Source organism: Scomber scombrus, chromosome 9, assembly GCF_963691925.1.
Source record: "Scomber scombrus chromosome 9, fScoSco1.1, whole genome shotgun sequence".
In the NCBI taxonomy this organism is placed as follows: domain Eukaryota; kingdom Metazoa; phylum Chordata; class Actinopteri; order Scombriformes; family Scombridae; genus Scomber; species Scomber scombrus.
Window position 1 is genome coordinate 15343432 of NC_084978.1, and position 13131 is coordinate 15356562.

Genomic DNA, 13131 nt, shown 5'->3' on the forward strand with positions numbered 1-13131 from the left:
TAAATTTATAAAGACAGGCCTCATATGGAATCACCTCTGAGTGCTCACTGATGTGATAACCTGTGTTGGTCCTATTAGCGCTCTCCAGTGGACGCGTAGCGCCAGTGACATGAGCATCCATCATTGACTCTGGCGTGATGGAGTTACTAAATGTATTAAGTGGACTGTGGCCTATTACTATGTTGCTGGGGGCAATATAACTCTCAACAGGGAATATGGTGCTGTATCACAATTACAACTCCGGGCCTCTAATATTCAGTAGAAGAAAAAAAATTTTTGTTGTTGTTGCGATCTCACAGTAGGACCTACTATTATGAAACAGACGTATACAATTACAATAAAGATCATAATAACATGAACATTTCTAGTACTTGATATATCTTATGCTGATGAATAAAACAGTCTCTGTGTTGACCAGCAACACTATAGAGATAAAGATAAAAGATGTTTTATGGTTGAGAGCTTCTTTTAAACTTCCATCTCCCGCTCCCCGCCCTGCTGACCACCGCCCCCTTGACGCCTAAACCTGAGTCACAACATACGGACACCGGCCACCGGCCACATGCGCACTCACACCGGGTCACAGCTCCTCTGTAAAACGAAAGCAGGAGGCTTGTTTTCCGCGTGGCGATGTCAAGAACTGCTGATGGGAAGCCTCGGTGTCTTTCTCATCTCGGTGTGTGTGTGTGTACAGTAGTTTCTCCAGCAGAGTAGCCCACAGTAACGGGAGGCTGCACCAGCGCTCAGTCGGACTAGGACATCATCATGAAGTTAGCGGTCCTCCTCCTCCTTCTGTCAGTGTCCTGCCCGCTGTCCCTCGCCAACATCGCCGGTAAGCAAACTTTGACAAAAAGACCCGTTTAGAGTATTTTTGAGGCGACAATATCATAACCGAGAAACCATGTGGTGCAACATTGTTATAAAGTCTTATGAAGATTTAAATCAACTCTGCATAACCTGTGATGACCTCATCACCCATAAAGTACAACCTACTCTCCCTAAATACTTAGAGCAGGTTATTGTTACTTTGCAACATTTTGTTACTTTGTTACTTTTACTATATCGCCGTGTAATGTTATTATTCTTAATTTTGCTCCATAAAATCAGAGAGTTGGCTGTTTGTATAAGGATATAGATTGAAATTGTTCAGTATGCTCCTTAACTTTTGTCTTACTGTTAGAGGGATTGCAATCAAAGTCATAAGATTTCTGGATGTTTAGTTAATGGATTTGTTTTGTAATCCAGATGACTAGTACTGACTAGGGGTTACCACCACATGCTCCACTGCACTCCTGCATGAATCCGATGAGCTTTTAACCAGTACATCAGCTCCACAATAATGTGTAAGGGCCCAGCTCTGCCTCTGTTGAAGTCCTTTGATCTGTCATCAAACCAACGGAAACAGGTGTCAGATATCAGTGTCCAGCACTAAGCAGCCCTCACTGAGTCCTTGAAGCCAGAGACAGAGGTGAGCTAATGGGACTGAAAATGCCTGTAGTAGTTGGTTTTGATGTTCGCATGGTGGTTGCTTTACATTTATTCACCCAGATGTCGGGCAGACAGAGGTGAAACCAGCAGCTTTCTTCTACTACCACTCTTCCTCCCTCAACCTCACCACACACTTGCACTTGATGTCCCCTGTATCTGATATTATAGCTGTCTCTTGTGAATGTTACTGTCTCTGTCCCCCCCAGAGACATCACATTGCCTGAGGCTGACTGATGTGCTGACTGCCCAGCTTCTGGACACATTATATCTCTGCCTCCTCCCCCTCCATTTGTAACTCTATACAGAGCTGTATCATCCACTCCGCATCCTCTTTTATAGTCTGATGTATCCACAATACCTGCCTGTATACACAGCGGGAGGACTGAAATTCTGACTGCTGTGACTTAATGTGGGAAAGGGCATACTGTGCTGTCTTTTTTATGGAAGCAGACCTTGATCTGGAGTATAACAAATGGTTTTACACTTTTGTTTGCTACTTTTCTTCTATTGAGTCACATTATGGAACACATATTAGGGTTTACAAATGAGGCTAATTTGCAAAAACACAGTCTGTAAGTATGGCTTTTCAAATTCATTTTCTTCAGTTGTCTTTCCTGTTTTCAGTTTATATATGTCTAATAAAACTTGTGCTCTGTGAGAGAGGACTGCACATGCTAAAACCAATTACAAATGTGTTTGTGCTGTTTGGCTAAACTTTTAAATAGTGGCCAAACATGTCATTTAACATCAAACATTGGTTAATGAGGACAGCCACAGACATGAGTGAAAGAATAGAAGTGCCGTTTGTTTATTGTCAAAATGATTACAACATCAGCATTGTGAAGAATATTAGTGAAGAACAAATAGCAATAAAAAACAACTCTGAAGACTACATGAAACTACACAGTTTTTACTATAGAAAATTAGCATACAGTCCCTATGTAAAGGCTGATAAGCAATATGAATCAACATTTACTGGTGTTGTCCAGTGTTGTAACCATCAACAGCACTTTGAAAGCTCACCAAATGAGGGAGATGTTCAAAGTGAACTTACTTTGAATGTCTAAATGATGCGTCTGCCAGCTAGGAATGCAACTACTGATTTTTTAAATTATAGAATAATATGTTAGCCAATTACCGTTTTAGTCAGTTGTTTGGTATAAAATGTTTCTAAGGCAGCTGATACAGAGCTTCTCAATTGACAGTAGCGTTACTGATTTTGGGTGTTTCACAAAATTATAAAAAGAGGTACGCAAGTATTTGATTAATTATAATTGTCTATTTTCCACCCCTGTCACTGAAACAACAGAAGCAGGGTAGTGATGGTGGAGGACAGTAATAACAGCATTGTAATAATAATAATCCACCTTCCTCCTCTTTGTTGAAGCTCCAAGTGAGTTTGTATCATTGGCTGAGATGGAGGATCAATTGCTGAGGAACCTTTTCCAAGGCTACCAGCGCTGGGTCAGGCCTATTCAACATGCCAATGACACTGTTAAAGTGCGCTTCGGACTCAAGATCTCCCAGCTGGTTGATGTGGTGAGGATGAACACACATCCATACACAAACACATATCCACACTCTTATATAAGGATAATTAGTGTCTTCATGCATTACCTCCCCCTTACTATAACTGCACTAACACAACTGAGACTTAAGCCTTATGTGTAGGTAAACCAACAATTTATCTTATGCTAATGGCTAAGCATTTTATATCTCCACTGACCAGATGTAGAACATGACACACAGCATGGAAAGTTATGTTTTTTTTTCTAGTTTTGATGCTACCTACGGAGAAATATAACTTCTAACCCTAACAAACACTAACCTTTATCCTATCCCAAACCTAATCATGGCTTGGATCTTAAGTCTGGTTATATTCTTTATTTTTCAAATTGTCAACCATATCACATGAAAATACCAAAACCAACAATGAATTGAGCTTATTTTTGTTTATTTACAGTTTATTCCACTGTGCCACAGACTATTAAATCACATAATATATAACTTATTATGAGTCACTACCACATACACCTGCTGTTAAAATTACTGATATCTCACTAATTCTGTGGCTGAAAATAGTCCATTAAATGCACAATTTACTCCCTTTTAGGTATAGTTTGCTGTGCCCAGCTGCTTAGCCTTTAAACAAATACAATATGCATTTGTAACATGTTTTTAAATATTTAAATCTTCAGTAAGAAAAAATGGGCTTGGAGCTGAGAGTCACAGACTGGGTGATGAGGTACTAAGTGTTGGATTTGTGCATTGTTGATTTTGGTATTTTCATAGGATTTGCTGACAATAAAAAAAAGACAAGGACTGAAATAATACACAAAACAAGAGAAAAGGAAATCCACTGTGATCTGGTAGGTTCCCATTTGATTCTAATGTCGAGTAGTGTTACTGTCAATGGTGCCTAAACCAAACAACAGTGGCGGCATCACTGTGTGGAGCTTTCCGTGGGTCCTGAAATAGATCTGGAACACTCTTTTCACATCTACAACCACATGGTCTCTCTCTGGAGTGTTACTTTAATATTTCAAAGACTGGCTCTGATAGGTTGAGATGGTTTAGGTGTTCAAGAGGAGAAAATAGAGGATGCTAATGGAAGCGCCACGCTTCTCGGCTTGAAATATTAATTAAACTAGTTTAGATTTAACTCTTACTCTGTCAAGCTAACACATATGCTGGGCAGAGAAAAGCTCCTTCATGGCAAGAAAGGTAAAGGTTGATTATCTGTTGGATCTGAGTAAAAAGAGAGGGGCACAGAGTGAACTGCTAACAGCTACAGTATAGGTTACACTATGTACTGCATTGTCCCCATCTCCCGGGGCTGCTGCATGGCTCTGTATTAGATTATGGTTCACCTCTGGTCTTTGTGATCTCCAAAACATCCAATTCAGTCTGACAGCTGAGGCCTGGTCCGGATACAGTGAGCATCTAAACCACTCCCTGTCTCTCTGTTTACCTCCATCTTTGTATATCTTTGTATTACCTTGCCAGGTTTATTTCTCTCTAAGTCTCTCCCTTACATCTCAAACTTGGTTCCAGTGATGTGGAAACAAGCCCATGTTCGCATCTCACTCTCCCGTCTTTCTCTATTTACCTCGCATAGTACTTATATTGTCTCAGCTTGGTCCACTGCACCCACCTCTGGTTTTACATTTCTTTTTCTTGTTTGCTTAGGAAGTGTCATAGATGGACAAATTTAATTCTCTCTGATTTCATAGAAATGAAAATGATGATTTCCTTATTTTCAACCAAGCTTCTGATCTTGTCCACTAATCAAATCTAACATCATGATGGAACACCCAGATCACCCATGCTTTGTGCTATAAACAAGTTACGTATGTATAATCCCAAAAATGCAGTAGATATTTCATGCATTTTGTTAGTTGAGGTCAATTTATTCATCTGAGCATCACTGTTAGACAATTTAGAGAATCGTGGGCTACCTGTGTACGTATGGTTGGCTTCTATATTTATATCTGAATTTTTTTAGCCGCAGTGGGGGATATTATGGCCTTAAAAATCAAACATGTCTAATTGTAATTTGGCGACTGACATTCATTTAATTTATCAACATTGTCTTTCTCACTTTTACCTTGACATTTACAAATATTACTCTAACTTAGTGTTTGTCATATATTTAAAGACTTGCTTGGAGAATCTGAGAGTGATAGCAGGTTTCAGTCCTGTGCTTTTTGTAATCATGAAAAGTGCCATTGACCATTTACATTTTATACTTTTTAAATACCCTTTTTATGCCTGTTGTCTTTGTCTTTTTTAGGATGAGAAGAACCAGCTAATGACAACTAATGTCTGGCTGTGTCAGGTAAGCAAGAGACAAAAATAAACAGAGGTTACATGGTTGAATTCAATCTTAATGTTTGTATCAATAAGTCAACAAGATGACACATGCTAATATTTGTTCAGCAGTTTAATAATATGTCATTTTTGCTTTTGTGATCTTGTTTCTTCATTTTCAACATCAAACTACATAACACCAGTTCTTGGCTGATATAAAAAGAATAACGACATGCTGATCTAAAATAAATTAAAAGTGTACCTTTCTTGAGTTTTTTTATTGTGGTTCAGTGGCTGATACATACACATACAGCAGCAGCCTGTTGAACTGGAGAACTGGCTGGTTTTCATAGCATAATCTGCCTAGCAAGTGTTTTTTCTCATCAATACAATAATATACACAGCCAATATACAGGAGACAGATAGACAGTGGATGTGATCCAATTGTTGAGGCAGAGAACTTATTAAAGATGTGTCATCCATTTTGGTGCTTATACATTAAAAATATCATTGTTTAGTGTTGTGTATATGCTTAATGATATAGCATCTTGTGTGCTGTGTTTATGTTGAGCAGGAGTGGATTGATTACAAGCTGCGATGGAATCCAGACAAGTATGGAGGAATCACTTCTATCAGAGTTCCTTCTGAAAATATCTGGCTCCCAGACATTGTCCTCTATGAGAAGTAAGAAACAGGGTCATGTGATACTGAGCTGTGATCAAAAGTGCCACTTATTCAAAGCATCAATATCACAGTTGATTGTGAGCTATTCTAGATAGCAATATAAGAAAAATAAATGTATATATCACAATTAAATTCAAATACAAAGGATACATAAATTAAAAGGACCAAACACCCTCTCCAAATACAGAGACAGATTTGCTGTGTTTATGATTCAAATGAGAAAAAAAAAATCTTTTCTGACTTTTGCTTCATGTTTCATCAGTGCTGATGGGCGATTTGAAGGCTCACTGATGACCAAAGCCATTGTCAAGTTCAATGGTGCCATCACCTGGACACCACCTGCCAGTTACAAGTCTGCTTGCACTATGGATGTCACCTTCTTCCCCTTTGACCGCCAGAACTGCACCATGAAGTTTGGCTCTTGGACATACGATGGCCACATGGTGGACTTGGTTCTGATGGACAACCAGGTAGATCGGAAGGACTTCTTTGATAATGGTGAGTGGGAGATCCTCAGTGCCACTGGCGCAAAAGGGAACAGGAAAGATGGCTTGTACTCTTACCCCTTCATCACATATTCCTTTATACTGAAGAGGCTGCCATTGTTCTACACACTCTTCCTCATCTTCCCTTGTTTGGGGTTGTCCTTTCTGACCGTCCTGGTGTTTTACCTTCCTTCAGATGAAGGGGAGAAGCTGTCACTCTCTACCTCCGTCTTAGTGTCACTCACTGTGTTCCTCTTGGTCATAGAAGAGATCATCCCCTCCTCCTCAAAAGTGATCCCACTTATTGGAGAGTATCTGCTGTTCATTATGATCTTTGTCACACTCTCAATCATCGTCACTGTCTTTGTCATCAACGTGCACCACCGCTCCTCAGCCACCTACCACCCCATGTCGCCGTGGGTTCGTAATCTCTTCCTTCAGAAATTACCCAGGTTGCTGTGCATGCGAGGTCACACTGACCGCTACCACTACCCAGAACTGGCACCTGAAAGTCCTGAGCTCAAAACACGATCTGGAGGTCGGAAAGGTGGCCAGAGAACGAACAGCGGAGCTCACGGACAGATGACTGCTGAAGGGAAAGAGGAGGAGGCCTGGGCAACTATGTTGGAAAAGGCCATCTACTCAGTGCGGTACATCAGCCGACACATCCGCAAGGAGCACTTCATTCAAGAGGTATGTTTAGCTGCATTGTATTAAATTAAATGTGTGTGTGTGTATGATCAATTCAGAAATCTAAAGAAATACATAATTTCACTGCAGATTCCATGTGCATGTAATCAAGAAAGACTGAAGACATCAACATTTCTATAAGGATATTTTGTCATACCTCTCCAATGTTTTCTTTTTCCAAGGTAGTACAAGACTGGAAGTTTGTGGCCCAGGTATTAGACCGGATCTTCCTGTGGGCTTTCCTTACTGTTGCGGTACTGGGCACCATCCTCATCTTCACTCCAGCTCTTCAGAAGTTCCTCAAAATCCCACCTCAAACTGCAAGTGAGGATCCACCTTCAAACTAACAGCTATAACAAATCTCATTCACAGGCAACTCATGATCCACTTTCAAGATGAACCAAGCAAGAGGAAGCAACTATAGTTGCTTATTGAAGAACTTTGACTCTTCGATTTTAGGTTGGTTAGGTTTCTTCTCCAAATTCACCGTGGAAAATGTGCTGTGGGTCATTAAGTTTCAGTTCAAGACACTATTTTTAGAACTGTTATTCATATTTTAGCATATTACAAATTATTATTATGATGCATAATGTTCGGTTGTTGTAGATAAGACAATCCCAGTGAAGATTAGTGACAAACAGTTTTGATTAATTCAGAACACTTTGGTTTAGATCACATATGCTTCCAATGTTAGTAAATAATTTTAGAATTAAATTAAGTCTAGTAAAAACACTTTCAATCAACATGAAAGTAAACTGCTAAACTGCACCACAGATTCTACTGTTAACTTGATTACTGACTTCTTTATTAATGTCTGTCAAATTTTGAGGTATTTCTTTAACAAAATCCTCACGTCATACATTCATCATTCGTCTTCATAAATAACTATTCTGTCACTGACAGGAATACTCAAGTTATCACTTACCTGAAGCACAATATACTGCTTACTGTAACTACTGTACTTTGCAATAATTTATACAATTTTAAAAATTAATTATTTAATCTTTCAAAGTACAAACAACATTTAAACTACCTTCAATAGTGTGCAGCTTTTACATACAAATATTTTAAGAATCTAGCATTATTGCAACTGCCAATTATTCCCACTATTGATTAATCTGTGTGATGGCCATCACAGTCTCCTAAAAGGGGCACAGTGACAACTTCAGGTTGTTTGTACAAAACTCAGAAATATATTTGCTGATTTTTTGTCAATCAACAATTTCAGCTGTACTATTTTCTGTCAAAGTATGTCAATGTAACATAAAGTATGATGAATAAATTAAGACAATTCTTCAGATTACACAGTTCTCAAAACTACTGCATTTATATTGTTTTGATGTTCTTTACCACACTAATAAAGTTGTTTTGAATACATAATGCCTCGTTTCTCCCATGTTTACATGAAACTTACTTAAAAAAAAAAAAATCATACACAGTTCAGTTAAAAAACTGTTCACAAATGGGTCAGGAACAGTTTATCAGTAAACTATGCACACTTCAGGATAAACTGAGCTACATATAAATAATATTTCTTGAAAATCGAAAGAAGTAAACGATAGATGAAATGGGTGAAGTAAAGCAATATCTACAGTTGAGAGCACCACCCAGTGGTAGCTTATACAAACAACACACAATGCAAAACAAGCAGGATGATTCTTTTTTAAATCAGTTATTCTGACGGCTGTAAAGCAGTTTTTATTTTTCTATTTCTATATTTAATCCCCATATTTTCTAATTTCAGAACAGAACAGTTTATCTCCCATCAAAACAAAGCTGAGGTTTGAACTACCAAAAGCACCACTTACAACATTTTGTTAAGAATAGACATAAAATGCAAAACTCTGAAATTTCCTGTACAATCAGCAAAGGTTTAGTGATGACATTTTAGGCATCACTGCTCTAAAAGAATCCACTTACTTTCATAAAAAACAACTGTAATTTACAAATCTTCGGTATGAATTTAATTATATCAAAACAAGGCTGTACACTGCAGCATCTAACTAACAAAAAATGACCGAAAACTATTATAGCGTTCAGTCATTTTCACTGATATTATAGGTTGATATAAAATACATAAGACGGACCTTATAATGAGAATTCTTGTTTATTTGAATCTCTTAGTCACACCTGAAACTACTACATAGCGAGTTTAATGACAAAACATTCTGTTATAAAGGCATGTTGTTGAAGCTCAGCATACATTAAAATGTATTTCCTGTTCATTTTGTAAATTAAATCAGGCAGTTCTATACTACATTATTTTTGTCTGCAGTGTGATGTCTCATCACCTCCGTTTTCCATTTGTTGCTTTTCTATTTGCGTTGTCCTGTCTGGCTGTCCAGGTGAGCTTGAGCGTTGCGCAGCATCTCCATATACATCCTGTTGTTTTCACTGCAACACAGACAGATAACAAAAATGTACAGTGAGTAAATGTGATTCAAGATATCACTGGAATAGCATGTTATAGCACTCGAGGATGACATTTAAAGCCCCGTATTATTTGGGCACATTCACAGCACAAAATGTTTAGTATGGACAAGATTAAAACCATTCAGAGCTATTCAATGATGAACTTCAGAGGACGGACATGAGATAAAATAGACAAAATATGGCACTAAAACTTTGTTTACCCATGCAAAACATAATGATGTCATTATACCCTAAGGATCATTGAATAAAAACTGGCACATGCTAGGCTGTTAATTTTCTCACTCACTCAGCCACAGAGCGGTCAAACATCAGGTTACTCATGTCCATGTAGTACTGGGCATCTGTTCGAATGGCTGTCCAGTACTCGTTAGCCTGAGGAAGAAAGACACTGTCATATAAAGCCTGTTTCATGGCTGACAAAGTCTTGACTATTGGCTACAGTATGAATTATGTTCAAACTAGTGTATTCACATTCACACTACAGTGCAGTGTCTGTCACCTGTTCTTGAATGGTGTAACCCCACTGGTTCTGAGAGTGGTGAGGATCCCAGTATCCTGCCTGTCTCTTCATCCTGATTAAATGTTTTGCCTCCTCTTCCCTCATGAATGGGGCAGAAAAACACCCTGAATACAATATTAAAAGCAGGTAAGAAACAGAATATCCTGACAACACAAAGAAATGATAGACAGAAACAGCACATTTTCACTGAAGAAAATGTGTTTTAAGAAAATGTTTTGTACATCTTGAATAACTGAATATAAATAGAAATAAATGCAAATGTATTGTAATAATCAGATCACATTGCTCAGTCGGCATATTGAAGTGAATTTTACCGCTGCCAAGAGATCATTTCATGGACCTGAATCTAAAATTTAAAATTTGAATACACACATAGGTTAAAACATAATTAATAAAATTGTCTGACTTACCACTCAGAAGAGCAAGCAGAATCACAAACTTCATGTCTATAAAATGAAAATTAAATGTTGTGTGGTCAAAGGACTCATAAAAAAGTCACACACAATAAAACACACACATACATACACACACACACACACACTGATTACTTTTGCAACACTGTTGAAGGCATATTAAAATGTATGCATTTAAAACAAACCCATGACTGAATATTCATCCTGCAAAAAAGAGCCATAAGAATCATAAACAAAACTTCTTACAGAGAACCAACAAACCCACTCTTCATCAAACTGAAAGCACTAAAGTAAACATATCCAAGCAGTCATTTTAAATAAAACTGCTTAATTCTGTCTCTGTTTCCTTCATTCTTTGTGTGGTGTAAAACTAAAATGTACAAATAGATCAATGAATAAGTGATCTGAATAATAAGAAAAAAAATATTAAGTTACCCAAATGAGAAATATAAGACTTACTTGCAGAGTGAGCAGTGAGCAAATGTGCCCACAGTTCAGAATTTCACAGATTAATGTAAAAGCGAACAAGAGTTTCTTTCACAGGCTTCACCAGAGGAATGAATGAAGTCAAGCATCAGGCATCCTGTCAAGGTAGCCACTTATATGGGTGCCAGAGCTCTCATCCACACACACACACACACACACACACACACACACACACACACACACACACACACACACACACACACACACACACACACACAGACAGACAGAGAGAGAGAGAGAGAGAGAGAGAGAGAGAGAGAGAGAGAGAGAGAGAGAGAGAGAGAGAGATTCAACATAAAGACAACTCTGTACTGATCACAAGTTTGTCTCTAACCAAATTAACTCTTGATTTGAGCAAACACAATTTTCAGTTTTTGTCACTTTTGTTGAGCAATATGGTTGCTCATTTAAAACAATGTCTCAATAATAACTATGAAATAAATACGGTTTTGTGTGTAAAATATGCAAACAAATACATATTTTAAATTAAAAAATATTATTATATCAGCTTTTTTTTCCATTTGGAAAAGTATTCCAAATGTAAAGATATTGTTATATGTTGTGAAACCTTTCTCACATTATATTCTTAAACGGTTCATTCTGTAATTTATACTTTACACTTTACACTTTGACTGTATTCCTGAATTATTTAGGCACAGAAAAGTGCAGCATTTGAGTAAACATTATCAAGATTGTTTGCCATTATTTTATGGTCCTGGAAGTATGATATAAGCTGTAACAGTAATAGTAATCATTTTGTGTATATCAATATTTCTTCCACTGGGTGGAGTGCTCACTACATTGATGGCTGGTTGACACTTCACTGTTTGAGGACCAGACATTTAAAGTGTGTAAAATGAATGGAGAACATTCATTTGAATGTGATGATGGATTTAAAATATTAGCAGGTAGATACTTTTTTTTCAAATATAGACTTTTACAAAACAATATGTAAGCAAAGTCTTCCAATTAGGAAATTAATTAAATTGTATAACATGTTAACTTTACCAAACACAAAAATGTAAAAAATAAAATAAATAAAAAAATGTGCACACTGAACCATCAAACTACATAATGGAAGGGAATTCAAAGCCTGTTTTTTCAGTGCCAAGACCCTCAAAATTTCAAAGCAGTTCCCTGAGGTGTTAATTTGGGTCTCTACTAATAAAGGTGCTGCATGAAATCTCTCATCCTTTAATATATGTGCAGGAGGTTTCCTGTGAATTTCTTTGTGTGATGTAATATTTACATTCCTGCTTGAACACTGATGTGTCGCACCCACTTATACAAATGACCACCTAAAAGCTGAAGTGAGAATAAGAGTTGCAGTAATTCACAGAGACAGCAAATTAAAGTCCAACAGAACAAAACTTCATCAATAATTTAAACTACTTCTATTTATGAACCTGCGCATCTTTAAGTATGTGTATATAACATATGTATATGTGTGACCATCTTTTTTTTCTTCTTGCATGCATTGTATGAGTCCTTTGTTTAAGACTCTCTTCAATCCCACATTATTTTGTACACCCACACAATACACTCTTTGTATCTCTGTTCTATGGTGTTTTGTTGTTTTCCAGACTTTGTGACTCTCAAGTCTCTCTCTCACCCTTGTGCGCATCGCTGACCTTTTCTACAGTGAACTCCTAAGTGTGTATGAGAGGTCTGACCTTTTTTTGTCATCCCAGTAATAAACTGCGTAGCCACCTGCACAGTGTAACAGAGACAAATGGCTAGCTGGTGGCAGGGCAACATAGGAGAAGTTGTTTCAAGAGGACCAAGATTCACTTCATCATGTGGACAGATATTCACACACACACACACACACACACACACACACACACACACACACACACACACACACACACACACACACACACACACACACACACACACACACACACACACACACACACACACACACACACACACACACACACACACACACAAATTAGTATTGTTCAGAGTACAGAAAAGTCTCATATTCATTGTTGCTCATTTTAATTGACTAGTCATCAACTCCTGTACATTCATTCAAGCCTTCTTGTTGGAGGTTCCTTGTTGCTTTGAAAACACGTCACATATGCACAGCATTTTAACAATTGGAGACACAGCTTTT

General features: G+C 37.7%; 1 protein-coding gene across 1 annotated transcript; it reads left to right on the plus strand.

Moving 5' to 3' along the window:
• The first annotated feature begins 765 nt into the window (after nt 1-765).
• Nucleotides 766-7504, plus strand: LOC133985433 (neuronal acetylcholine receptor subunit non-alpha-3-like). The gene is made up of 6 exons (XM_062425043.1): nt 766-832; nt 2876-3027; nt 5282-5326; nt 5873-5982; nt 6245-7160; nt 7340-7504. Exons 1-6 carry the CDS (start codon nt 766-768, stop codon nt 7502-7504), a joined length of 1455 nt encoding a protein of 484 aa, XP_062281027.1.
• Nucleotides 7505-13131: the final 5627 nt, after the last annotated feature.

Bases quoted from the DNA above. Each gene is read 5' to 3' on its own strand.
- LOC133985433 (XM_062425043.1), top strand. From the start codon at position 766: ATGAAGTTAGCGGTCCTCCTCCTCCTTCTGTCAGTGTCCTGCCCGCTG. The intron at 833-2,875 runs GTAAGCAAACTT...TCTTTGTTGAAG, and splicing joins GTCCCTCGCCAACATCGCCG to CTCCAAGTGAGTTTGTATCA. The intron at 7,161-7,339 runs GTATGTTTAGCT...TCTTTTTCCAAG, and splicing joins AGGAGCACTTCATTCAAGAG to GTAGTACAAGACTGGAAGTT.